The 24,961-nt window shown below is 48.3% G+C and overlaps 1 protein-coding gene across 1 annotated transcript; it reads right to left on the bottom strand.

Annotated features, from left to right (window-relative positions):
• Nucleotides 1-2,733: 2,733 nt before the first annotated feature.
• LOC109733507 (ATP-dependent Clp protease proteolytic subunit-related protein 3, chloroplastic) lies at nt 2,734-24,028 on the bottom strand. Its single transcript, XM_020292729.4, has 10 exons — nt 23,612-24,028; nt 22,942-23,046; nt 5,545-5,667; nt 5,300-5,359; nt 4,594-4,690; nt 4,440-4,513; nt 3,914-3,967; nt 3,748-3,831; nt 3,149-3,271; nt 2,734-3,044 (listed from the first exon to the last, which is right to left on the bottom strand). The coding sequence occupies exons 1-9, from the start codon at nt 23,930-23,932 to the stop codon at nt 3,176-3,178; spliced, it is 1,014 nt and encodes a 337-aa protein (XP_020148318.1). The 5' UTR covers nt 23,933-24,028; the 3' UTR covers nt 2,734-3,044; nt 3,149-3,175.
• Nucleotides 24,029-24,961: the final 933 nt, after the last annotated feature.

Genomic DNA, 24,961 nt, shown 5'->3' with positions numbered 1-24,961 from the left:
GCTGGAGATAAGGGTAGAAAACATGTTGTGTTTGCACCTGGAGATCTTGTTTGGTTACATTTGCGTCAGGATAGATTTACTGATTTGCGCAAATCAAAGCTAATGCCACGTGCTGATGGTCCTTTTAAGGTGTTAGAGAAAATAAATGATAATGCATATAAACTTGAGCTGCCTACAGATTTTGGGGTTAGTCCCACTTTTAACATTACAGATTTGAAGCCTTATTTGGGTGAGGAAGATGAGCTTCCATCGAGGACGACTTCATTTCAAGAAGGGGAGGATGATGAGGACATCAATACCATTGTTACACCCACAGCCCCTGCTACTATACATACTGGACCAATTACTAGAGCTTGTGCACGCCAATTAAATTATCAGGTACTTTCGTTTCTTGGTAATGATTCTAATGTTCATGAGAATATGATGCTGCCTAAATTGGATACATTTGTTTTGCTTACAAATGAAAGGCCTGTCATGGATAAGAGGGACGAACACTGGAGCAAGACCAAGCATGGAGATGATGGCATGCGCGAGGGGAACAAGAATGGAGTTACAAGTGATAATTTGAGGACTTTGAAGCCACCATAAGGAGTGCATGAAGCCTTGGACGAAATATACAAGATGCCACTTCATAAATTTCGTCCAGAGGCTATTCTAGGTGCTGCGTCACCTTATTATTGGGCCAGGCCCATGTAATTTCAAAATACATAAGTATAGGCTGGTTTTAGAGTCCACATGTGTGGGGAAACAAGAGATAGGGTTGGTTTCGGACCCCTTCCCCAAGGGCCATGAAATTCCCCCCTCTTCCTCCATATATACAGCCCTTAGGGCACCGTTTAGACTTTGGGTTTTGTTTAGATTAAAGTTCGCCATAGCTGCAACTTCACGTACTTCGTTTGTATTCAACGACCAGACAAAGGCGTCACAGAACCCCACCTTGATCAATAAAGCTTTCCTCTTATATTCGCAATATCCAGATTGCCATCTTAGTTTCTTGCTTGTTCTTCGTTTGCCTGCAGGAAACAGACCTTCGTGGTCAGGTTGATCGTGCTCCGGCGTGGTCAATAACCTCTCGGAGTTGGTTTAGCGATTGCTAAGGCGCGACGTCCTCGCACGTTCGTAGTCGGATCGTCAAAGTCGACTTCCTCCAAAATGATAGCCACCATCTCATCGAAAGACGGGACACCTTTGCCTCTATCAATTCAACTAGGTCACCAAATTTGTTTGGATCGGACCGGACGTCTGAAATCTCACAGACTGGAATTAAATGTAGGGGAGGTTAAAGGTCATCCGGGCGTCTGCCATGTAGACCTTCGACAACGCGGGCTCATGTAAAAAAAACCTCCACACTTCACCTAGAACACTCACTCCGCTCTCCCTGTAGTCATCTCCGCTGCAGCAGGAGGTGGTGCCGCCGCCCCGCCCCATCGGTAGTCCGTGAGTCAGTGGCGCCCAGTTGCCGTCAAGGAGGAGATGCCCTCCCCGTCCCATCGGCAGTCTGGGGCCAGTGGCGCCCGGTCGCCATGTAGAAGGAGGAGTCGCGCTCCCTGTTGATCTCCAAGGCGTGCGCCCGCCATGCCTGCTACCTCGGTGGAGCCATCAAGGACAAGCAGCCTCCCTGCCCGGTCATCGAGCAAAAGCAGGAGTTGCACTCCACGTGATCTCCAGGGCGCACAACCGCCTCGCCTACTACCTCGGTGGTGCCGACGGTGGCTCATCCTCCACAGTGACGGCGACCTCCGAGGTGGCGCGTCTGGAGTGGCACAACGCGCGGTGTTGGAAATTTTTCGCGTGGTTGGACGTCGCGCGGACCCCATGCTCGTGGAGTCATGGGCCATTGATCGATCCAGGACAACCGCGGAGAGCTCTGCACGTTGTCATCGTCGGATGAGCGACCAATTCCTCAAAGTGGGGTTGGTCGAGTTTGAATGCTTGGCCCGACTCTAAGGCAATGACGAGCGGTGTCAAGCGGACTCCGCGACCGGCTGTTGCCACCAGGCAGAGGTGGCCAGGCGTCTGTGCCAGGCGAAGGCGGTAAAGCGGTTGTGCCGCGAGCGTCCATCGATGGTCGATCAGAGCTGCCGCGATGCCTAGCAGGCCTCCCGTCACTAGAAGGATGACGATGGAGGTGCCAATGGCCTTGGTACCATGCCTATGAGGTCACCGTTCGGTACCTCGCTTAGCTTAGTTTAGGTTTACTCAAAATTTCGTTCGGTTTGGTTGAAACTTTGTTAAATTTCATTTGTTTTGGTTGTAATATCGAGATTTTAACAAATATCATTGTTTAGGCAATGATTGTGAGTTACAATGCCAATTAGTATGTACACAACAACCGTGTGACAATTTTAGGACTCCGTTGATTCAAAGGAATTCTATAAGATTTTTAGAACATTAGAATCCTTAGGAATTTTTTCTAAAATTGTCTTTTTAGTTTGTAGGGTTGAATCCTGTAAAAAAATCATCAGAAATCATTTGTATTACATTTCATAGGATATCTTGCATCCATTCCAAATCCTTTTTTTACAATCCATTTGTTTTTTCTATGCCATCAAACACACTCTGTTAATCCTATATGATTCAAGTGGACATGTCAATCCAATCCTATATTTATTTTTCTATTCCTGCGTTTTGAGAATCCTGCAAAACAAAGAGGCCCTCGATGGCAACGTTTCAGTCCACAACATGTTCGTGCTCCCCTGCAGTAAAAAAATAAATAAGAAAAGACACATCATGTTCGTGCTGATAACATTTTCATCTCGGTTGTTTTCCTCATCCACCCCTTTGGGTCCATAAACCGTGTACACTATGCACCAACAGTGAGCAGAGTACCAAAACCTGGACTGGCAAACGAGCAGACCAACAACAATAGCTCCACCCAAAACACTCGCTAGCTCCAATCCCGAGAACATACGCACTAACATGATCGTCCAAGTTCTAATCTAGCTTGTCCATAGTCCGTACAATAGGTACCCTCGGCTCTGACAACCTGTCGACAGGCAAGATTGTTCGTTCAGCCCCTGCGACTGCGAGCTCAAAGGCCTAACCTGCACATTGTCAAACCTCTCAACAATTATACACCAAACATCTTAGGTAGGGTTGAAATTAACGCAAATATAATGCCCAGCAATTACACAGTGGAAAATCTTACCAAGTATTCGAGTTCCAGTGCACAACTTCACATTCCACCGGGGCCTCTGACTCCAGCAACCTTGTCCCAATCCTCAGGGGAGAGCATGTCAGACATGTACTTCTCCTGACCGCGCCAAAGGATCTGACATCATACAACATTAAGTATTTGCTCATTTTCCTAGAGTAAGACTCTGTGCAACCCCCGCACATCTTCGCACCCTACCATCACATGTGTAACTCACAAGGTCCCATAATAATACAATGTGCAGTCTCACTATCACTGCCTAAACAATAAATATACTAGCAAGTAACACCTCGAACTCATGCCATCAGATCACCCTTTTTGGTGCACTCATCCAACTATATGTAATTCATAACATACTCTAACTAATGATACCTGTGAGAAGCTTTAAGTCAAATTCATTATTAACTGTAAACAGTCTATTTTGTCTCTTAACACTTGAATTTGATATTTTACTGGAAACTTTACATGGCACATCATCGTTTTCTTTTCCAGAAATTTTCATGTTGATTTGGTGCCCAAACTGGACATTGATTGGAAGAGTGCACCAGAAACTAAGGTTGCTTGTGTTGCCTTGGGTAAAGAGATTAAAATACCTTGTCAATTACCCCAAACTCCTTGGCTTTCAAAGAGTCCATATAAAATGGCCCTCTCATCACCTTGTCTATTTTCTCCGGTGGCTGATAAAGAACTGTTATATCCCAACTGAAAAAGGAAAAAAATAAAGATCTGTACAAGTAAATGATTACAAGTTGTACGTACATTTCCAGTGTGCCTTGCTAGAAGTTTGACCAGGGTGTTCCTGTTGTGCACGACCTACAAGAAGCAACAGGAGGTATTAATTTCGACTCAAGATGAACCATGAATCTGGGAAACTGACAAAATACTACAGACAATGATATAACTTTATGTCGAGGAGCGTATAATACCATACTATCGAAATTTGTCATCTCTCATGACTTAGCAAATGGTTTTAATTGCACAAATCAATGGCACAGGCAATATTTGCATGACCACATCAATATTGACTGGATTCGTTTTTCACTATTGAGATATTCTTAGAGTGGAAGCAAAGCTTCGATGTTTTTTTTCACTGAAGTAATAAAAGTAACAAAAGACCCCAAAGTGGTCGGACCCTTTCCCGGACCCTGTGCAAGCGGGAGCTATGTGCACCAGGCTGCCCTTTTAATAAAAGTAAATGCTTAATCACTTGCTCAGACAGCACTAGCTAGCATACATGTTTGATTCAAGAGTACAAGCTAATAAGAAATGAAATCACAGCTCCTACCTCTTTTGCACGAATAACAACATCAGAGGCTTGCATCATCCCATATGAAGGAATACGAGGTTGCTGAATCAAAGCTGACATGAAAGTAGATTTTCTGTTGTCAGCAAGAATCAACCAACAGAAAATCTGATCCATAGTCCCTCCACTTTACTACCTTTGGCATGGGGAAACATATAGCGTTTGCCTTTCTTCCCTGCTGAAAGGACAAGGCAGGCATGACCAGCTGCAGCTCCTATACAAAGTGTGTGAACCTGCAGAGCAAATAGTAGATCCATCAAGTTAGTGTCTACAGAATTTACAGAGTACAAAAAACACTAAGAGTGAATTCTACAAACACAAACAGCTAATCCTAATATTATGTCAATGATATTTTGCCCGGTTCAAAACATCAGGGCAACATAGAGGTGCAACCCACCATGAGGGTACACAGGCAAAATCATTCTAATACATCAAAGATATGTTTAGTTGCTTCTAAGATACTTCGTAGACATAAAAAACCAGCATATTCATGTTAATTTGGTGCCCAACCAAAGCCAGTTTGAACTATCACACCTTAAGCATGGTTGCACCTAATATTTTGTCAAACATCAGTACAAATAAGTGGCCAGTTATATATTAGAACCAACTTCTTGCTGAATATATGCATAAATAATGAGAACAAAGCCACTTCATCTTTAACATGTTCCGGGTAGTTTACAAAGGTGATCAAAGACCATTCATTAACAAACTGGTCATTCCATTTGGCTATTGGTCACTAGCAAACCATAATGCTTTCTGGAAGACAAGAACACAAAAACCAATAAATGTAACAATTAATATTGAACTGCTAAAGTACATGCAGTAAATGCAAAATATGGTACCTCAGTTTTCATCCGCATCATGGCATCATATATAGCAAAACCTTCTGTCTCCATTCCAACCTAATTTATAAAAGGAACTTCACTAAGACCAATGACCATCATGACGACGAATAATAACGCAACATGAGACATCATAATTTGTCACATTTAGCATGGTATAAGTAAGCCACATTTAATAAGATACTTAATCACAATTAGAGAGCACACTCGACAATGAATCATGAATTGAAGATAAACTTGCTTACTGGTTCACCATCATCACGAGCCGTTCCTGTTGAGTTGATGTATATATATGCAGGCTCACTACTATTCATCCAATCAAGGTACATCAACTGGGCAACAATAAGCTCGGTAACTGCTGGAACCAACTACCAAAGCAAGAAGAGATAAGCTCATTAAGTTATTAGTTCTGACAGTCTCATAATAACAGATATTATAACATGTTCTACAAAAACAATTTGCTAAGCATCTATGATAAAGCTACCATTTTAACACCTGCAGGATTTTCACAAGTACACTGAAAACAGACGTCGACCTAGCATCAATCACAGGATTTAGCAAACTACATTAAGAAAGGCAATTCAAGTGCAGTTCAACATACAAGGGAAGTGAGCCAACATCCACATAGGACAAACTATGAATACTCTTTTCCACAGTGGAAAAGGTAGAGGGTCAAAGTGTGAGTTAATGCAGGAAATGTTGCCTTCAGAGCCACTAGTGGAAACTGGGTACGTGGAAGAAACTAAGCTACGAGCAATATGTATCCTGGGATCAGAAGTATGTAATTTAACAAAAGGGGCATTTGATTTAACATGTCCTCTGTACTGGCAGTGTGAGATCTTTATTGCACTAGCGCCATTGCATACAATCAAGAGAACATTTGCAAAATTATAGGTTTAGTGTACAAATTATAACAAAATCAGAGATACGCAGGTAGCAAATCCTAACCTTATGCCTGATTAAGCAAAATAAAAGTTAATAACCTATTCACATTGTAATCTAAATTTGTAAATACTGAATGACGGTAAGAATTAAGACAGCAGGCTGGTGAGGAGCAAAACTTTGTTAAACTCTATAATCCGTCCATTAGTGACTGCCTGACTGGCTTCGCCAAACAGGGCTCATGGTATTGCAGTCTATCTTTTTATTTTTGACGCATGCAAGGAGATAAAATACAAACCATGAACTGTAATAAAGGTCAGTTCCTCTCATCTATTATAACAGTGGTTTCACTGTTTGTCTGTCTGTCTGATAGCTCAGGATATAACATTGCATCATTTATTGTTAGAGTACGTAATGGGCCTAATGGGCCTGGGCTGGCGGTATAGCCCGTTAGTCTTAGGGTTAATTAGAGATAAGGGTCGCTTGCTTAGGGGTCAAGTAAGCCTTGCTTGGGAGTCAAGTAAACCTCTCTATATTAAAGAGAGGAGATGTATCAATCTAATCAAGCAAGAATTAAGAAGGAAATCCCTCCCTCTTGCCCGGCTGTGGGCAAAAAGGCCCCCGGCCGGCCCTCTCGCGCCCTCCTTCTAGCAGCCACATAACAATCTGGTATCAACTTTCCCGGGTTCGATCATGTCCAGCCCTCCACCGAGTTCTTCCCACCCGCCGCCGCCGCCGCACACCTACCCGCCGCCGCCGCACACCTACCCGCCGCCACCAGCGTCTTCATCAGTGCTGCTGCCCCACACAGCAGGCGTGCCGGCATTGGGCGTGCTGGCGTCCTCAGGGGCTATTGCACCCTCTGCCCCGGCGCCGTCCGCCCTCGTCCTCACCCCGGAGCAGATGACAGCCGCAATCCTGGAATTACGGCAGGCCATGGCGGGCATCAGGGCCTTCCTCGTCGGGCCCTATGCGCCCCAGCCGCTTCCCCAGCAACCATCTCCTCCGCCGCCACACCAACAACAGCTACCCCCGCCGCCGCCGCCCTCGACCACGGCGCCGGTCATCTCGTACCAGTATGGGATGTCCTACGACGGGACTGCGACGACCTCGTTCTCATCAGCGCCGCCGCCGTCCCAGGGCGTCCCCATCCAGCAGATCAAGTTCCCGCCGTCGCCGTCACCGCTTCCGTCTTGGATCGCTACCCACCACGTGTCGACGGCGGTGAGGCTGCAGGCTGCTGCGCGCGGCCTCCTAGCGCATCAGCGTGTGCGGGAGATGCGTGGTCTGCAGCTGCCGCTCCTCCAAGTTGCCCTTCGCTGCGCAAAGGACCTCGATCTCGTCCGCTGCGTCGGGGATCTTGGGCATGCGGTTTCCCCCATGGGCGGCGGGCATATTGTTTTCCCCGCGGGCAGCGACCTCAAAGTCTGCGACATCGGCGGTTGGGGGGGGGGGGGGCGCACCCCTCCTCGTCATTCTCCATCGCAAGCCCTCTGTCGGTGTCAAAACTGGCAGATCTCGGGTAGGGGTCCCGAACTGTGCGTTTAAGGATCGAAGGTAACAAGAGGCAGGGGACACGATGTTTACCCAGGTTCAGGCCCTCTTGATGGAGGTAATACCCTACTTCCTGCTTGATTGACTTTGATGAGTATAGGGGTTACAAGAGTTGATCTACCTCGAGATCGTAATGGCTAAACCCTAGATGTCTAGTCTGTATGATTATGATCATTGTCTCTACGGACTAAACCCTACAGTTTATATAGACACCGGAGGGGTCTAGGGTTGTACAGAGTCGATTTATAGAGAAAGGAATCTTCGTATCCGAACGCCAAGCTTGCCTTCCACGCCAAGGGGAGTCCCATCCGGACACGGGGGAACGCCTTCCATCTTGTATCTTCGCGGCCCACGAGTCCGGCCCACGTCACATAGCCCGGACGCCCGAGGACCCCCTAATCCAGGACTCCCTCAGTAGCCCCTGAACCAGGCTTCAATGACGATATGTCCGGCGCGCAGATTGTCTTCGGCATTGCAAGGCGGGTTCCTCCTCCGAACACTTCAAAGTAGTTGATCACAAGAACTATATCCGGCTCTGTACAATAGTCACAACACTCCACCGCAAGGGCATAATACTTAATCAAAAAGCACGATACGTCTTTACTGACAGTTTTGCTGGCGAGACGTTACATCTGGCCTCCTCATTATTTCGAATCGTTTTCCTCTCTCCCATTTCGCGTTTCGAGACGCAGTCTCCGTTGACACGTCTTGTCAAAGCAAAGATCGTGTCCCCTTATTACGGGATTCTCATCAATACGGGCTTGGGAAATCCAACCGTGCCGTCCGCACGACCCCTTGGGAATAGGCGAGCTTTAAGGCTTGTGGGGGGACGCCTGATATTCACTGCCTTTATAAGGAGATAAGGATCCCCCTTTTTACCCCACGCCTTCCTCTTCCTCAGCCCATCCGCCCTCGAGCTCTAGCGCCCAAGCTTCAATCCTTTTCGTTCCCAGAAAATACTCCAGCCATGTCCGGATCCGGAGCGCAGGGCAAGTGGATGCCTTCCTCCGTTACGGAGGGAAACATCAAGGAACTCCGGGAAGCGGGGTACCTGGCCAAGGAAATCGCCCATCGGCTTCCGGCCAAAAAGCAGATCGTCCCTACTCCAAAGCCCAATGAGAGGGTAGTATTCATCCCCCATTTCCTTCGCGGACCGGGGTTTCCCCTTCACCCGTTCGTCCGCGGTCTCATGTTTTACTATGGGCTAGATTTCCATGATCTAGCCCCGAATTCCTTCCTCAACATTTCGGCTTTCATCGTCGTATGCGAGGCATTCCTCCGCATCCCCCCCCCCCCCCCCCCCCGCCCCCACTCGGCCTATGGCTCAAGGTCTTCAACATGGAGCCGAAAGTGGTGGATGGTCAACACGCGGATTGCGGAGGTGCCATGGTGAGCAAGCTTCCCAACGTCACCTGGCCCAAGGGCACCTTCGTGGAAACCGTGAAGGGATGGCAGCAGGAGTGGTTCTATGTCACGGAACCTCGTGACTCCACATGGGCTGCTCCTTCCGAGTTCAAGTCCGGGCCTCCAATGCGGCTGACATCCTGGCTCAACAAGGGTCTGGACTGGGCATCGTCTGACGAGGTGATGACGCTGCAGAGGCGTGTCAAGAGCATGGTAGAAAAGAATACCAGTCTTGCCGGTGTGATCCAGGTGATGCTCTTTCGCCGGATTCTCCCCTGTCAGGCGCGTCAAGAGTATATGTGGGAGTTCGACCCGGCCGGTCCCCGGACCCTACAGCGGTTCTTCGGCACAAAGCACGAAGACATGTGGAAGCTGCTTTTCAAGACCCAGAAGACGTGGCCGGAGACAACCGAAGACCTCGGCCATGACTGCACTCACGCAGCGACCCCCGTAAGTTCTTTGATAACCTTACTTTGTAAGTCCAAGGAGCATACTAAACTTCCCCTTCTCCCCACAGGGCTGGACGAAGAAGGCGGAACGGATTCACTGTCCGGCTCCGCTGCCCGAAGACCCAGCTATTCCTCTGTTGACGAGGATGCTGGTCCCGGCTCCGTATCAGGCGCCGAAAAAGAAGGCCAAGAAGAAGAGTAAGGAGGCCAAGGGTGGCCTCCGCCGTAAAGGCGCTTCGGACGTAGTGTCTGAAGACACCGAAACTCTCTCCTCTCATGACAAAGATGAAGAGGAGGAAGAGAGCAATTCCCCCTTTAAGGGGGAAAAGAAGAAGAGGGCAGCTTCCGTGGATCTAGATGCGGAAGCGTCCAAGAAAGGGAAAACCTCCCTTACGGATGATTCCGATACGGACGCCGACGACATCCACGGGTGGCGCCCCAGGCCAGATCGTAAGTATTCAAAGGTACCGTATATATATCCGGCTTTTCGCCTTGTGGTTGTGACACGTTGAATTGCGTGCTGCAGTCCGGCTCGTCACCTCCCCCAGCGATCCTCATCTTCTGGGAACTCGCTGGGTCCAAACATGATGGAGAGCGAGTCACCTCCACCAGCCTCCTCCCCCACTGCTGCGGATAAAACCGAGGTGTTGTCCCAAGGACCTTTCCGGGAAAGGGAGAGGTGCAGGAGGCCGCCAAGACGGCGCCAAAGGGTGATACCCCTACTGCCGAGAACATGGGGGAACCGACCCCCATGGAGACCGGAGACGGGGGCCATGTCCAATTTGGCCCCCAACCAAATGTCATTCCGGATAACCACACGGCTCCGGAGACAGATGAGCAGCCTCCTTCGAAAGAAGGGGGCGTGCCCACCCCACCGGCGACCTCCGTCAATCCGAAGGCGCCGGACACTCTGGTGGGAGCGCTTCAGAGCGCCACCATTGTGGAAGAACATCGTACCCTTATGGGTACGGTGATTGAAAAGGTTCAGTCCGCAAAAAGCGGGTTGAACGAGGCCTACACTAGCCTTCTGAGAGGCTTTGAGGTATGTGATACAGTGCCCGTTAGCTATATAAGGGGAATGTGAAGCAGCACAAAGTTTGTGGAGGAGCAACTCCACCTTGCTGCTACAATGTGTACAGCACAAGTGTTGAAGGAACAGCTTCAACGTGCTGCGCTAGATATCGCTCTAGAGGCGAATGTAGGTTGATAGGGCAGCAAGAGTTCAATCCAGAACTCCTAGGGCACAAGATCTACTCCAAGATCTTAGATAAGAACAAGTTCTATTATAGGTAGGGGTACATAGTCTGCCTCCAAAGTAGAGGCGAGGACCTCTATTTATAGGGCTTTGGGAAGCCTTCACATACTTCTACTTATAGCTGGAATACTCTAGAAAACATTATGTAAGTTTCACCATTCTACTCATAGCTACTCACAACTAGAAGACTCTAGAAAACAGTAGGTAGGATAGAAAAGAAAAGGAAAGAAATACTACACTAGAGTGGAAGCATCTAGAAGTAGCCAAACAGATCTGGCATGTGTTTTCTTTCTTCTCATCTAGTGTTCCTCATCATTCTCCCCTGGTTGTTTGGAACTCGCCCTCGAGTTATCTTCATAGAGCGCTTCTTCTGGATGGTAGAGAGTCAAGTCCGCAACATTGAAAGTGTTGGAGATACCCATGTCACTTGGAAGATCTATCACATAAGCATTATCATTTATCTTCCTCATGATAGAGAAGGGCCCATACCTTCGCTGCCTAAGTTTCCCTTTAACACCTAAAGGCAGCCTTGATGGCAGCTTCACCAGGTCCACCACATGTGTTGGAACTTTAGTGTAGACAATGGAAAAAGGGCTCCTTCCTGTGGATCTATGCTTGGAGTTATTGTAGGAGAACTCTGCAAGAGATAAAGCCAAATCCCATTGCCCCTTTCTTTCTCCACAAATGCAACGGATTAGATTACCCAAAAACTTGTTCACCACTTCCGTTTGTCCATCTGTTTGTGGATGAGCAGTGCTAGAAAATTTTAATTCAGTGTTGAATTGCTTCCACAAAGTGAGCCAAAATGCAGCAAGAAACTTGCTATCACGGTCTGAGACAATGGACCTTGGAACTCCATGAAGTCTGACCACTTCTCGAAAGAATAGGTTTGCCACATGATGAGCATCCGTTGTCTTGCGGCATGGGATGAAATGAGCCATCTTAGAGAATCTATCCACGACCACAAATACAGCATCACTTCCTCGTCTTGTTCTTGGCAAGCCCAAGACGAAGTCCATAGAAATGTCCTCCCATGGAGCAACAGGAACAAGCAAAGGCATGTATAACCCTGTGTTCTGGACTTGGCCTTTGCAGGTCTGACATACGGGGCACCGTTGAACGAACTTTCCAGCATCTTTCTTTAGTTGTGGCCAAAAGTAGCGAGCTTCCAGGTTAGAGATAGTCTTGTCCCGTCCAACATGGCCACTAAGATCACTTGAATGGAGCTCTCTAACCAGCTTGTCACGTAGAGAACTTCTTGGAATGCACAAACGATCATTTTTTAAGAGATATCCATCTTGCATCAAATAGTCATCACCTAATGGTTGGCCCCTTGCGTGCTTTACCCAAACATGGCCAAAGTCTTCGTCACCCTCATACAACTCCTTTATTTGACCCATGCCCGGAAGTTCAGCTTCAAAAGCAGTCAAGAGGCATGCACGACGACTCAAAGCATCGGCCACTCTGTTAGTTATTCCAGATTTATGCACGATGAGATAGTTAAACCTCTCAAGATATGTTGCCCATCTTGCTAGCATGCGGTCAACATGCTTTTGATTTCTAAAATGCTTCAAGGATTGATGGTCGCTATAAACAATGAACTCTTTAGGCAGCAAATAGACTTCCCAAGTTTTCAACGCTCTGAAAACGGTGTATAATTCTTGCTGATAGGTACTCCATTTCTGTCTAGCTTCACTTAACTTCTCACTAAAGAAAGCAATGGGCTTCCTTTCTTGAGATAGGACAGCTCCAATGCCTACTCCACTTGCATCACACTCCAACTCAAAAGTCTTGTTGAAATCAGGTAGTACCAAGACAGGAGCTTGTGATAGCTTTTGTTTAATCTCATTGAAGCTAGCTTCAGCTGCTTCTGCCCATTGGAACTTTCCTTTCTTCAAACACTCGGTAATTGGTGCCATGATAGTGCTGAAATTCTTAACAAATCGCCTATAGAAAGTTGCAAGGCCATGAAAGCTTCTTACCTCAGAAATGGTCTTAGGAGTTGGCCATTCTCGGATTGCTTCAACCTTAGAATCATCAACACGAATGCCGTCACATGTTATGACGAATCCTAGGAAAAGAAGTTGTGTTTGCAGGAAAACACATTTCTTCAAGTTGAAGTAGAGCTCATTTTCCCTTAGTACTTCTAGCACCTTCCGAATGTGATCAAAGTGTTCATCCTCATCCTTGCTATAGATCAAGATGTCATCGAAATAGACCACAACAAAGTGGGATAAGAAGGGTCTAAAGACTTGATTCATTAAGTGCATAAAGGTACTTGGTGCATTTGAGAGTCCAAATGGCATGACTAGCCATTCAAACAACCCTTCCTTTGTCTTGAAGGCGGTCTTCCATTCATCCCCGGGTCTTATACGGATTTGATGATATCCACTTCTTAAATCTAGCTTTGTGAACACTCTTGCTCCACTAAGCTGATCCAACATATCATCCAGACGGGGAATAGGGAATCTATACCTTACGGTGATCTTGTTAACGGCTCTACTGTCCGTACACATGCGCCAAGATCCATCTTTCTTTGGCGCGAGTAGAGCTGGTACAGCACATGGGCTAATACTTTCTCGAATATGCCCCTTTTGCAACAATTCCTCCACTTTCTCCTTCAATATACCATGCTCCTTTGGGCTCATTCGATAGTGTGGAAGATTAGGAAGACTTGCTCCCGGAATTAAGTCAATTCTATGTTGAATTTCTCTCATCGGTGGCAAGCCATGTGGCTCCCCAAGTATGTTCTGAAATTCTGCCAATAAACCACGTACCTTTGCTGGAATTTCAACAGTCAGGTGCTCTTCTCCCTTTACAACAAGTGCAGCACACAAATCTGCCTCCTTCAAGTCTTCCATAAACTCATGAGAGGTATGGGAGATAGTTAACATAGTTTTCCCCTCCTCCTTAGAGGTATTACCTTCGGGTTTGTTTGGTAAGATAATGATCCTTCTTTTGTTCCAAATGAAAGAGTAAGAATTTTTCTTGCCCTTGTGTGTAGTATCCACATCAAATTGCCAAGGCCTCCCAAGAAGAACATGGCTGGCATCCATGTCAACCACATCACACAACACATTTGAGCGATAATGCTTACCCAAAGAAAGTGGCAGGTTGCATTGTTTGGTGATCCTCATATTCACTCCTTTCTTGATCCATCCAATAGTGTAGGGATTTGGATGATCATGGGTTTCAAGCTTTAAATGGTCCACCAACTTCTGGGAGATAAGATTCTCGCAGCTGCAACTATCAATCACTAGTTTGCATACCTTGCCATTCACCGTGCATTTGCTCTCAAATATTTTCTTCCGTTGTGTGTCATCGAGTTGTGGTGTGGAACATAGGACACGCTGGATCACACATACCACCTCTTCACCTTCTTCTTGACAAACCTCTTGTCCGTCTACATCTTCAGATTCGTATTCTTCCTCATCGCTTTCATCATCATGGATAGTCGTGTTAACAAATTTCCTTAGTGGGCAGCCACTGGATATGTGTCCCTCTTTACCACATTTATAGCACTTTGGGCCTTCATTTGCATTACCCTTGCCTCTAGTTTGCTTCGGGATGGGCTGTTGTCTTTGGTGGAGTGGTCTTTTCTTCCACTCTATTAGGTTGGCTCCTAGATGAGCCTTCGGTATGAGGATATGGAGGATATGGAGCCTTAGTTGTCTTTCTCATCCTCACAAACCTCTCGGCCTTTAAGGCTAGAGCTTGTGCTTGATCAACGGACCAGATTTGTTGCATCATCAATCGATCTTGAATAGCATCATTGAGACCATTGATGTACCTTGCAACTTGTTGCTCTTCAGTTTCAACAAGGTTGCACCTCACTTGTAGCCTTAAAAACTCCTCCGTGTAATCTGAAACAGTCCTATTTCCTTGAGCACAATTTTGAAATTGGATAAATAGGATCTGGTCATAATCAGCGGGCAAAAATCTCCCTTTCAAGAGGCCTTTCATTTGTCGCCAAGTTCTAACACGAGGTTCTCCTCTCAGCCTGCGCTCCTCTTGAACGCAATGCCACCATGCACCGGCTCCTCCTTTCAGTTTGTATGCGACCAAAGGAACTCTACGATCTTCCGGAACCTCCATGACCTCAAAGAAAGTCTCCACTTCATATAACCAATCCAGGCACCCTTCAATGTCAACATTTCCATTAAAACTTGGGATCTCAGCTTTCACCTTGTATGTATCTCTTGCATATGTAGGGTTGGGTGCTCTCCGATATGCGTAGAGATTTGGCTCTTCAAGGGCATCATCATATTCTTCACCTTCAGAAGCCTCAACATAAATTGGCCTTCTTGAAGCACGTTGAACAACATGTTGTCGTGGCGGTCTTGCTCCAAGATTACCTCTCCTTCTTCCTTGATGAACATCTTCCTCTTCTTTAGATGAATTTCCTTCATTGGTAGCAGGGGGGACACCCTTTCTTATCATCTCAACCAGCTGGTCAAATCTCCTATTAAGATCTTCACGCAGCTCTTTGATTTGTTGTTCAGCAGCATCCATCCTCTTCTCCAATTGCTCCATTGTTTGCTGCAACTTACTCTCGAAGAGGACAGCAAGAACTAGTATGGGTCAACGAGGCTCTGATACCACCTGAAGCAGCACAAAGTTTGTGGAGGAGCAACTCCACCTTGCTGCTACAATGTGTACAACACAAGTGTTGAAGGAACAGCTTCAACGTGCTGCGCTAGATATCGCTCTAGAGGCGAATGTAGGTTGATAGGGCAGCAAGAGTTCAATCCAGAACTCCTAGGGCACAAGATCTACTCCAAGATCTTAGATAAGAACAACAAGTTCTATTATAGGTAGGGGTACATAGTCTGCCTCCAAAGTAGAGGCGACGACCTCTATTTATAGGGCTTTGGGAAGCCTTCACATACTTCTACTTATAGCTGGAATACTCTAGAAAACATTATGTAAGTTTCACCATTCTACTCATAGCTACTCACAACTAGAAGACTCTAGAAAACAGTAGGTAGGATAGAAAAGAAAAGGAAAGAAATACTACACTAGAGTGGAAGCATCTAGAAGTAGCCAAACAGATCTGGCATGTGTTTTCTTTCTTCTCATCTAGTGTTCCTCATCAGAATGCCCGTGTATAGATAGTAGCCCATGAGACTCTGTTCGGTGTTCGCGAAAAAAGGCCGAACAGAGGATCTAAGAATTCTCGCAGGAGATTTAATATATATATATCTATTTGATCAAACAGGCTGTGATGCAGGCGTCAGCTTCCCATGCCGCCGAAGCGTCCGAGCTAAGGCAGAAGTTAGAGGAAAAGCAAGGTATGTGATGCCGAAACACGTCTGAACTGAGATCAGTTCAGATTTGTTATCTGAATGAGTTTTATAATTATGTTCATAGCTGACGCTTCGGAGGTCGAAGCCCTCAAGAACGCGCTGGCCGAAGCCAAGAAGGAGGCGGAAGAGGAACGAGCCGCCCGCCTGAAACATGAATCAAGGGTGGGGGAAGTCCAGCAAGAGCTCAAGGATGCGATAGGCAAATGTGAGTCCTTAGAGCGCAAGATTTCGGATCAAAAGTCCAAACTTGCTAAGGCCCTCCAAAGTGCACAGGAAGCCCGGACCGAAGCCCAAAGCGCCTGCCGGGAGATCCAAGAGGCGAAGCAGATTGCGGCGGGTGAGGCTTTTAACATGCAGAGCAAATTTGTGAGAAGAAAGTATATCTTGCTGACCCGGATTTGGAGTTCTCCAGGAGCGTTTGCGGACCTGCCCCGGAGTATTGCTGATGCTGCGGAGTTCTTCCGAGCCGAAGAGGGGAGCGCGACGGAAAAGCTGTTCTGGTCGCAGTACCTCGCGCCAGAGCATCCCGTGCCCCTCAGCGATCAACTGAAGCAATTGACCGAACTGCATAGGATGGTCGGATTGGCCATGAGGGATGTTATAATCCGTCTTTGGCCCGCCGAACCCATACCCAGCAGCTATTTCGGGCTCGTGAAGCGGCTGGCCAATGCCTGCCCCCGGCTCGATGTCGTGAAGCGGTCGGTCTGCATCGAAGGTGCACGGATGGCCTTCGCCCGTGTCAAAGTGCAGTGGGTGAAGATGAACGTCGTCAAGCTTGCCACCGAGGGACCGCCCACGGGCAAAGAGCACCGCAAGCCGGAGCAGTATTTTGACGACGTCCTCGAAGGATCCCGCATTGTAGAGGGCCAGTGCTCAAAGGACATTATTTTTGAATGAATGTATCCCTGCTGTCCGAACATTGTATTATGGAACAAGGCTGATGTATAATATGTTGCTTATTTTGCCTCAAATTATTTTCCTCCTGTGCGGCCGTTTATGGTATCTGAGAGTTGGCCAGTCGTCGGCTTCAGCCCCCATGTAGGTAGTACGGGGGTGTTCGGAATAGCACTTAAACACACTTGACCCATCAATTTGGTCCATGAAGGAGGTGTTAGTGCGGCGAACCAAGCAATCGGACTATGTGGCTTTATCACTCTCACTTAGCCACGGGAGTTTGACAATGTGAATGTAGGCGCAGCCCCTAGTATTATTCGATTATCCGAACTTGGGTGCTGTAAATGCCTGACCAGGTGAAGGCCGGTCTATCGCGTGATGCGGAAAAAATGCAAAAGATCTATACTTAGTCACCGAATAGCTGACCAGCTCTCGCCGCATCATGACAGTTAGTTTTCGACTTTCTCTACTGAGGTGTTTGTCCGGATGAACCAGAAACACAATCGCAGTAGTTCTCCCTTTACTACCTTAGCTGATCAAGCGGAACGTAAGGCAGTAACCACAGGAGCCGGGCAACCCAACTATTGACCAAAGACATGATTCGGAGCCGATGCATATAATGCTATGTTCGAGACGCCGAATTGTACTATAAAAGTGTTCGGACTTATTATTATTTATTGAAGAAACGTACGTGGCCCAATGGAGCCCCTGGCGATTTAAGTCGAGCCGAGGTGTACATGGCAACCGGACGAAGAAGAGGGAATACAGATTAAGAAATAAGCCAGTACCGAATAGGTTGGGCGAGAAACTGTTTCCATTATAGTTTGATTGATACGTCAAAACGTATTTTTACAAATAATGCGATGAGCATCGAGGCTATTTTACATGCCGAGCACAAGGGAAAGCTGTGTATGGGTCCTAAAGAGGGAAGCGGTGATCTTTTAAAGATCCTTTATACTCTGCCACATGTCTACGCTGCTTTTCTCCTTGGCGTATTATCCTTCGAAAGGATCAACGATCGGGTTTTCATGGGGGGCTTTAGAAAAAGGGCCCTTGGTACCGTCGAAAGGTGATGTTAGTTGTAAGGAACCTGGAAAAATAAAAATAAGAGAAAAGAAATATCAGGGTGCAGATAGAGTCGAGCCGTATTCTGGACTTTATCTTTACTATGCCTCCATCTTTGTCCATGGTATCTTTAGCGCGTAGTGATGTACGCGTGGTACGTATACCGTAATTCGGTTGGGGCTGAGACGGAGGCCGAATTGCTAGTCGAGCTCCTGATGAGCTGGACTGTCGTGCTGCGGGGTAGTCCGGACTCATTTCATAGTGTTCGGGGGCTTGACTGCTGATGTATTATTTGGTATGATAAGGCCGCTCTGTACTTCCGCTGCCAGGGCCGCGGTGTGCTCCTCAGTGCGGAGGGAGCGTTTCATGTTTCCATTGACTGTTATAACACCGCAGGGTCCGGGCATCTTGAGTTGGAGACAGGCATAGTGTGGGACCGCGTTGAAACGAGCGAACGTGGTTCGTCCGAGCAGCGCATGGTAGCCACTGCGGAAAGGGACGATGTCGAAGGTCAAGTCTTCGCTTCGGAAGTTGTCCGGCAGACCGAAGACAACCTCCAGTGTGATTGAGCCCGTGCAGCGGGCCTCTACACCAGGTATTACTCCCTTAAAGGTGGTTTTTGTGGGCTTGATTCTTGAAGGATCAATACCAATTTTGCGGACTGTGTTCTGATAGAGCAGGTTAAGGCTGCTGCCGCCGTCCATGAGGACTCGCGTGAGGTGGAATCCATCAATAATTGGGTCGAGGCCTAGCGCGGCCGAGCCTCCGTGACGGATACTAGTCGGGTGGTCCCTGCGATCGAAAGTGATCGGACAGGCTGACCATGGGTTGAATTTTGGGGCGACTGGCTCGATCGCGTAGACGTCCCTTAACGCGCGCTTGCGCTCCAGCTTGGGGATGTGAGTAACATATATCATATTCACCGTTTTGACCTCGGGGGGAAATTTCTTCTGTCCCCCTGTGTTCGATGCGCGAGGTTCCTCATCGTCATCCTCGCTGGGCGACCCTTTCTCCTTATGTTCGGCATTTAATTTGCCGGCCTGTTTGAAGACCCAACAACTTCTGTTGGTGTGGTTGGCAGGCTTGTCAGGAGTGCCGTGGATCTGGCAAGGTTGATCAAGTATTCGGTCCAGGCTTGATGAACCGTCTTTGTTTCGTTTGAATGGCTTCTTCCGTTGACCGGATTTGGAGCCACTGAATCCGGCCTTGACCGTCGTATCCTCTGTATTATCATTGTTGCTTCGACGCTTATGTTTGCTGCGTCAGGGCCTACCGTTGCCGTTTCTAGCTTCGGAAGTGCCAGGGTCGCTGGTACTGTTGTTGCTACGGGCTAGCCAGCTATCTTCGCCCGCGCAAAAGCGGGTCATTAGTGCTTTAAGGGCTGCCATGGACTTCGGCTTTTCTTGCCGAGGTGTCGGGCGAGCCATTCATCGCGGATGCTGTGCTTAAAGGCCGCTAGGGCGTCGGCGTCCGGACAGTCAACAATCTGATTCTTTTTAATTAGGAACCTGGTCTAGAATTTCTTGGCCGACTCTCCGGGCTGCTGGACTATATGACTGAGGTCATCGGCATTCGGAGGCCGGATATAAGTGCCTTGGAAATTGTCTCTAAAGGCATCTTCCAAGTCTTCCCAGCTTCCAATAGAGTTTTCTGGGAGGCTATTTAACCAGTGCCGAGCTGGTCCCTTGAGTTTTAGGGGGAGGTATTTGATGGCGTGTAGATCATCACCGCGAGCCATGTGAATGTGGAGAAGAAAATCCTCGATCCATACTACGGGATCTGTTGTGCCATCATATGATTCGATGTTCACGGGTTTAAACCCTTCTGGGAACTGGTGCTCCATTACCTCATCGGTGAAGCATAGGGGGTGCACGGCGCCTTTGTATTGGGCGACATCACGACGTAGTTCGGATGAAGGCTGTATACGGTTTTCGGCTCGTGCAAGGTTATGCCTGTCCCGCCAGGTCTGATGGCCGTCCCGTGTATTGGGGAACGCCCCCTCGATCCATAGATTGATCTTGTCAGACCGGCTATATTGTCCAGGTCCTTGCGTAGGTCGTAGGTATAGCCCGGGGCAGTTACCTCCCTGCCTCTACGGCGGGGTGGCGCGGGCTGGTGTTCGGCGTGAGTAGCCGGTCTATCCCGTCCACGCGGTGGTCGGATGGACTTGTCAGCAGTTTTATGCTTTGGCGGTATGGGCTCAAGGGCCTCGTCGTCGAATTGGGATAGCAGCTTGCGCTTTGGGAAGCTCTTTGCTGGGCGTTCGAGGCCGTATTCCTCGGCTGCCAGGACGTTAGTCCATCTGACATTGAGCAGATCCTGATCAGCTTGAAGCTGTTGCTGCTTCTTTTTCAGGCTTCTTGCAGTGGCGATTAGCCGGCGCTTGAAGCGCTCTTGGTCGAGGGGTTCCTCCGGCACGATGAAATCTTCGTCGCCGAGGCTCACGTCCTCTTTGGAGATCGGTACGTAATTACTATCCTCCGAGCCCTCGTTCTCGACGGGATCGTCAGGGTCAACTTGCCCCTCCTCCCAATCATCCTGTTCGGATGTTTGCTTGACGGGGTCTTCGACGTTTTCTGGAGTATTATCGTCTCCGGTGCCGGTAGTGTTGTCTTTGTCACGGCACGATTTTGAGCGGCGCTGCTGACGTCGACGCTTTGGAGGGGCTTCGGCAAGCTTGTCCTTATCCGGATCCTTCTTTCCCTCGTCGTCATCCTTGGGTGTGTCCACCATGTATACGTCATATGTGGAAGTGTCTGTCCATCGTCCGGTAAACGGAGGGTCTTGGCCTTGTTCTCTCCGGCATCGTCGTCCATACCGTTGATGTCTTCGGAGGCATAATCGAGCAAGTCATTTAAATCTACGACAGTGGCTATGAAGTGGGTGGTCGGTGGGACGTAAAATTCCCTGCTCTCAGCCCCTAGTCCGGGCTGGGCATAATTCGGAAGCGATCCTTCCGTAATGGCGAGTGATCGCATCATGTCCAGAGCCTCGTTCAAAAGCGAGGTTTGGGCAGAGGAAAGAGAGTCCGCGGGGCTGTCCAGGGTTGGTGCCTCCTGGTCGCGCCTACTTAACAAGGACCCTGAGAGTTCGGACTTAGAGTCCGGCGGAGTGTCCGGCGCTTGAGCGTCAAGGAGAGTTTGGTTCGTCTTTGGGTTTGCCGCTAACGTCGTCCCCTCCGGATCTCCGGTAGCAAATTCCATAGTTGCAGAGAGTCCTGCGGGCTCTAAACTCCCGTCCTCGGACCTGACAACCCGCTCTGGATCTAAGGCCAGAGCGGCAACTGGGGCCGCGAACCCCTCGAAAATCAGATCTCCTCGGATGTCGGCGACATAGTTTAGGTTCCCAAAACTGATCTGATGACCAGGGGCGTAGCTGTCGATCTGCTCGAGGTGGCCAATCGAGTTGGCACGCAGCGCGAAGCCTCCAAAGGCAGAAATCTGGCAGGGAAGAAAAGTCTCCTTCGCGGCAGCATTGTTGTAGATGATTGACGGAGCCATCGAACCTTCTGCTGACAGCACAGAGGAACTCTCAATGAAAGCACCAATGTCAGTGTCAAAACCGGCAGATCTCGGGTAGGGGGTCTCGAACTGTGTGTCTAAGGATCGAAGGTAACAGGAGGCAGGGGACACGATGTTTACCCAGGTTCGGGCCCTCTTGATGGAGGTAATACCCTACTTCCTGCTTGATTGACTTTGATTAGTATAGAGGTTACAAGAGTTGATCTACCTCGAGATCGTAATGGCTAAACCCTAGATGTCTAGCTTGTATGATTATGATCATTGTCTCTACGAACTAAACCTCTGGTTTATATAGACACCGGAGGGGTCTAGGGTTGTACAGAGTAGGTTTACAGAGAAAGGAATCTTCATATCCGAACGCCAAGCTTGCCTTCCACGCCAAGGGGAGTCCCATCCGGACACGGGGGAACGCCTTCCATCTTGTATCTTCGCGGCCCACGAGTCCGGCCCGCGTCACATAGCCCGGACGCCCAAGGACCCCCTAATCCAGGACTCCCTCACCCTCCACTCTTCTCTGTGCGGTGCAGACCAACAGACGTCCGACGGGGAGAAGGCAGGGTGTCACCGACAGAAGCGCACCGCGTAGCACCACTGCATTCCGCCGGCCGCCGCGAGGGCGCTTCTTCTGGTCGCTCTTGCGACCACTTCCAGGTGGCCTTACACATGCACTCCTTTTGTCCAGATGGTGTACATGGGATCCAGGTGGCTGTACATGTGCACGTCCAACGAGCGGATGGTGTCCACTTTTTGTTAAGGGGTCCCAAATAAAGCGTTCCGGTCCATTTCAGGTTGAGAGTAATAAAACAAGCCGAGAAGTAAAAGGCTTGTTTTTAGGTGTTAGGTTTGTGTTGCGTCGAGTCATGGTTATAAGTTGGTTAGGCTGCAGCTCGAGGACAAGTTGCATGTCCAGGTGGGGTGTAGTGTTAAGAGTACGTAATGGGCCTAATGGGCCTGGGCTAGCGGTATAGCCCGTTAGTCTTAGGGTTAATTAGAGATAAGGGTCGTTTGCTTAGGGGTCAAGTAAGCCTTGCTTGGGAGTCAAGTAAACCTCTCTATATTAAAGAGAGGAGATGTATCAATCTAATCAAGCAAGAATTAAGAAGGAAATCCCTTCCCTCTTGCTCGGCCGTGGGCAGAAAGGCCCCCGGCCAGCCCTCTCGCGCCCTTCTTCTAGCAGCGTCATAACATTTATATTTTATCCAGGCTAGTTGATTCACTCATGCATACTTATCAGCATATTTGGAATCCACAAATTCAAAATAGAAGAATACCACAAAAAGCTTTCCTACTGAACCTTGGTGCAGATTCATACCGGCATGCCAATATAAACGATCCGTCCATGTAGAAGCAACGATGGCAAATCCGGAGGAGGCCTTCTAGGACTGTGCTGACTGTAAGAGCTGCTAGAACGTTCCACCTGCCAGTTTGACAATTTCAGTTAAGCAGAGCACAGTTTGCAATAAACTCCTACATATCAAAGATCAAGAACCGCATATGTAAACTTTAACAATTTCAGAAGTAAAGCACAAAGGCATTTATATGCAAGGAAGCAGGTTCTCAGATAGGAACCTCAGTGTGCAACATGATATGTGTACTCGTCTGAGTAAGTTTGTATAATCACATACGTAGTAGATATATGTTTTGCTAGTAGGTTATTATTTCAATGGAGGCAGAACCCTTTACCATGGCAACCTAATTAACACATGTTAGCTGGCACTGAGCAGAGCCTTGACATGTGTTACGACTTAAGACATGGATCACACAATTCTGACAACCACTAACAAAATGGAGAAGAAAAACAATCCCAGAAAATGGTTTGCATGTAGTATAGCCGCCCAAATGAGCACCAAGTTCCAATTTCAGCTTCTTCTTTCTTCCATTTTATGTGTGTGTGGTGAGCCAGCATCGTATCATACTACAGCAGCTCCATTACCGCTGCACATACAAGCACGAAGAAAGTGAGCGCGAAAGCGCTAAATCACCTGCGCGGGCGAGGACATGAGCTTGGCGTTCTGGAAGATCTCGAGGAACGGAAGGTGGTCCTCGCCGCGGCGTTCGCCACCCGCAGCTGCCGCGAGCTGCTCTGGAGAAGCAGCGGCTAGCGTGGATAGGAACGGGTCGCCCCTCGGGTTGAACAACGGCGACGGAGCCCCCGCCGCCGACCCGGCAACACGCGCCACGAGGGTAGAGGACGGCGGACTGCACCTTCCAGACCGGACTAGGGGATTCGGGAAGAACGGGGACGACGTCGCGGTGGGCGGGGAGGGGGTAGGGAGGCGTAGGGAGAGGAAGGAGGAGGCCATGGCGCCCGGTGGTGGTGTTACCCGGCCGCGGCGTGCGAGCGAGCTCAGGGGGACTCTGTGGATAATTTGGTTGGAGCTGACGCTGTAACTGCCGTCTGTTTGCTCTGGGCCTTGGCCTTTGAAGGAGGGCATGGGCTGAATGAATCTTGGGGCCTTGTGGGCTGACTATTTTTTTGACGAAAATGCTGCTGTGCAGCTTTTCATTGAATATGAGAGAGGAAGACAACGTCTGTTAGTTACAAAATTTGCACGAAATGTGCACCACGGCATTCCGTATCCTAATGTCTAGTCTGGTTATAGAGGTCTATGCAGCATCTTGTTGATCTTCTTACGGCCGGCTGTCCAAGTGTCGATGTCTTCAATCAGGTGGTGGAAGACTTGCACCCCCGTCGAGAATTTGTTATCGAAGATCCGTGCATTTCGTTCTTTCCATGCCGTCCACCAGACCAGCTGCACCAGCGATGTCACGCCCAATATGCGATACTATCCTAAAGAGACTCGAAGGTCCCACCAAGGATAGAACCGCATATTGACACGCTTTTGCAAGGTGGATATCATTACATCAACATTACATAATATATGGGGATGCATACAAGGCATATAAATGCCGCAAGAATACATCAAACATAAGATCAACATCCGGCTACGGATGAATCATAAACAGAAACTCAAACGACATCCACCCTGCTAGCCCAGGCTGCCGACCTGGAACCTATCCCCTGATCGAAGAAGAAGCAGAAGAAGAACTCCAAAATAAGCAACATCGCTCTCGCGTCATGAACATCGCAAAACCTGCACCTGCAACTGGTGTTGTAGTAATCTGTGAGCCATGAAGACTCAGCAATCCCATTACCATGGGTATCAAGACTAGCAAAGCTTAAAGGGAAAGGAAATGGATAAGTGGTGAGGTTGCAGCAGCGACTAAGCAAGTATGGTGGCTAACTTACGCAAATGAGAGCGAGAAGAGAAGCAAAGGAACGGTCGTGAAGCTAACAATGATCAAGAAGTGATCCTGAACTCCTACTTATG

Source organism: Aegilops tauschii, chromosome 4 (genome assembly GCF_002575655.3).
Source record: "Aegilops tauschii subsp. strangulata cultivar AL8/78 chromosome 4, Aet v6.0, whole genome shotgun sequence".
Classification (NCBI taxonomy): domain Eukaryota; kingdom Viridiplantae; phylum Streptophyta; class Magnoliopsida; order Poales; family Poaceae; genus Aegilops; species Aegilops tauschii.
The sequence above is the reverse complement of the archived record's forward strand: the minus strand, read 5'-3'. Positions and strand labels throughout refer to the sequence as shown.

Coding starts and splice junctions, on each gene's coding strand:
- LOC109733507 (XM_020292729.4), bottom strand. CDS start 23,932: ATGGCCTCCTCCTTCCTCTCCCTACGCCTCCCTACCCCCTCCCCGCCC. Junction 4,691..5,299: donor TGATGCGGATGAAAACTGAG/GTACCATATTTT, acceptor TTTGCTCTGCAG/GTTCACACACTTTGTATAGG. Junction 4,514..4,593: donor TATGTTTCCCCATGCCAAAG/GTAGTAAAGTGG, acceptor CTTTCATGTCAG/CTTTGATTCAGCAACCTCGT.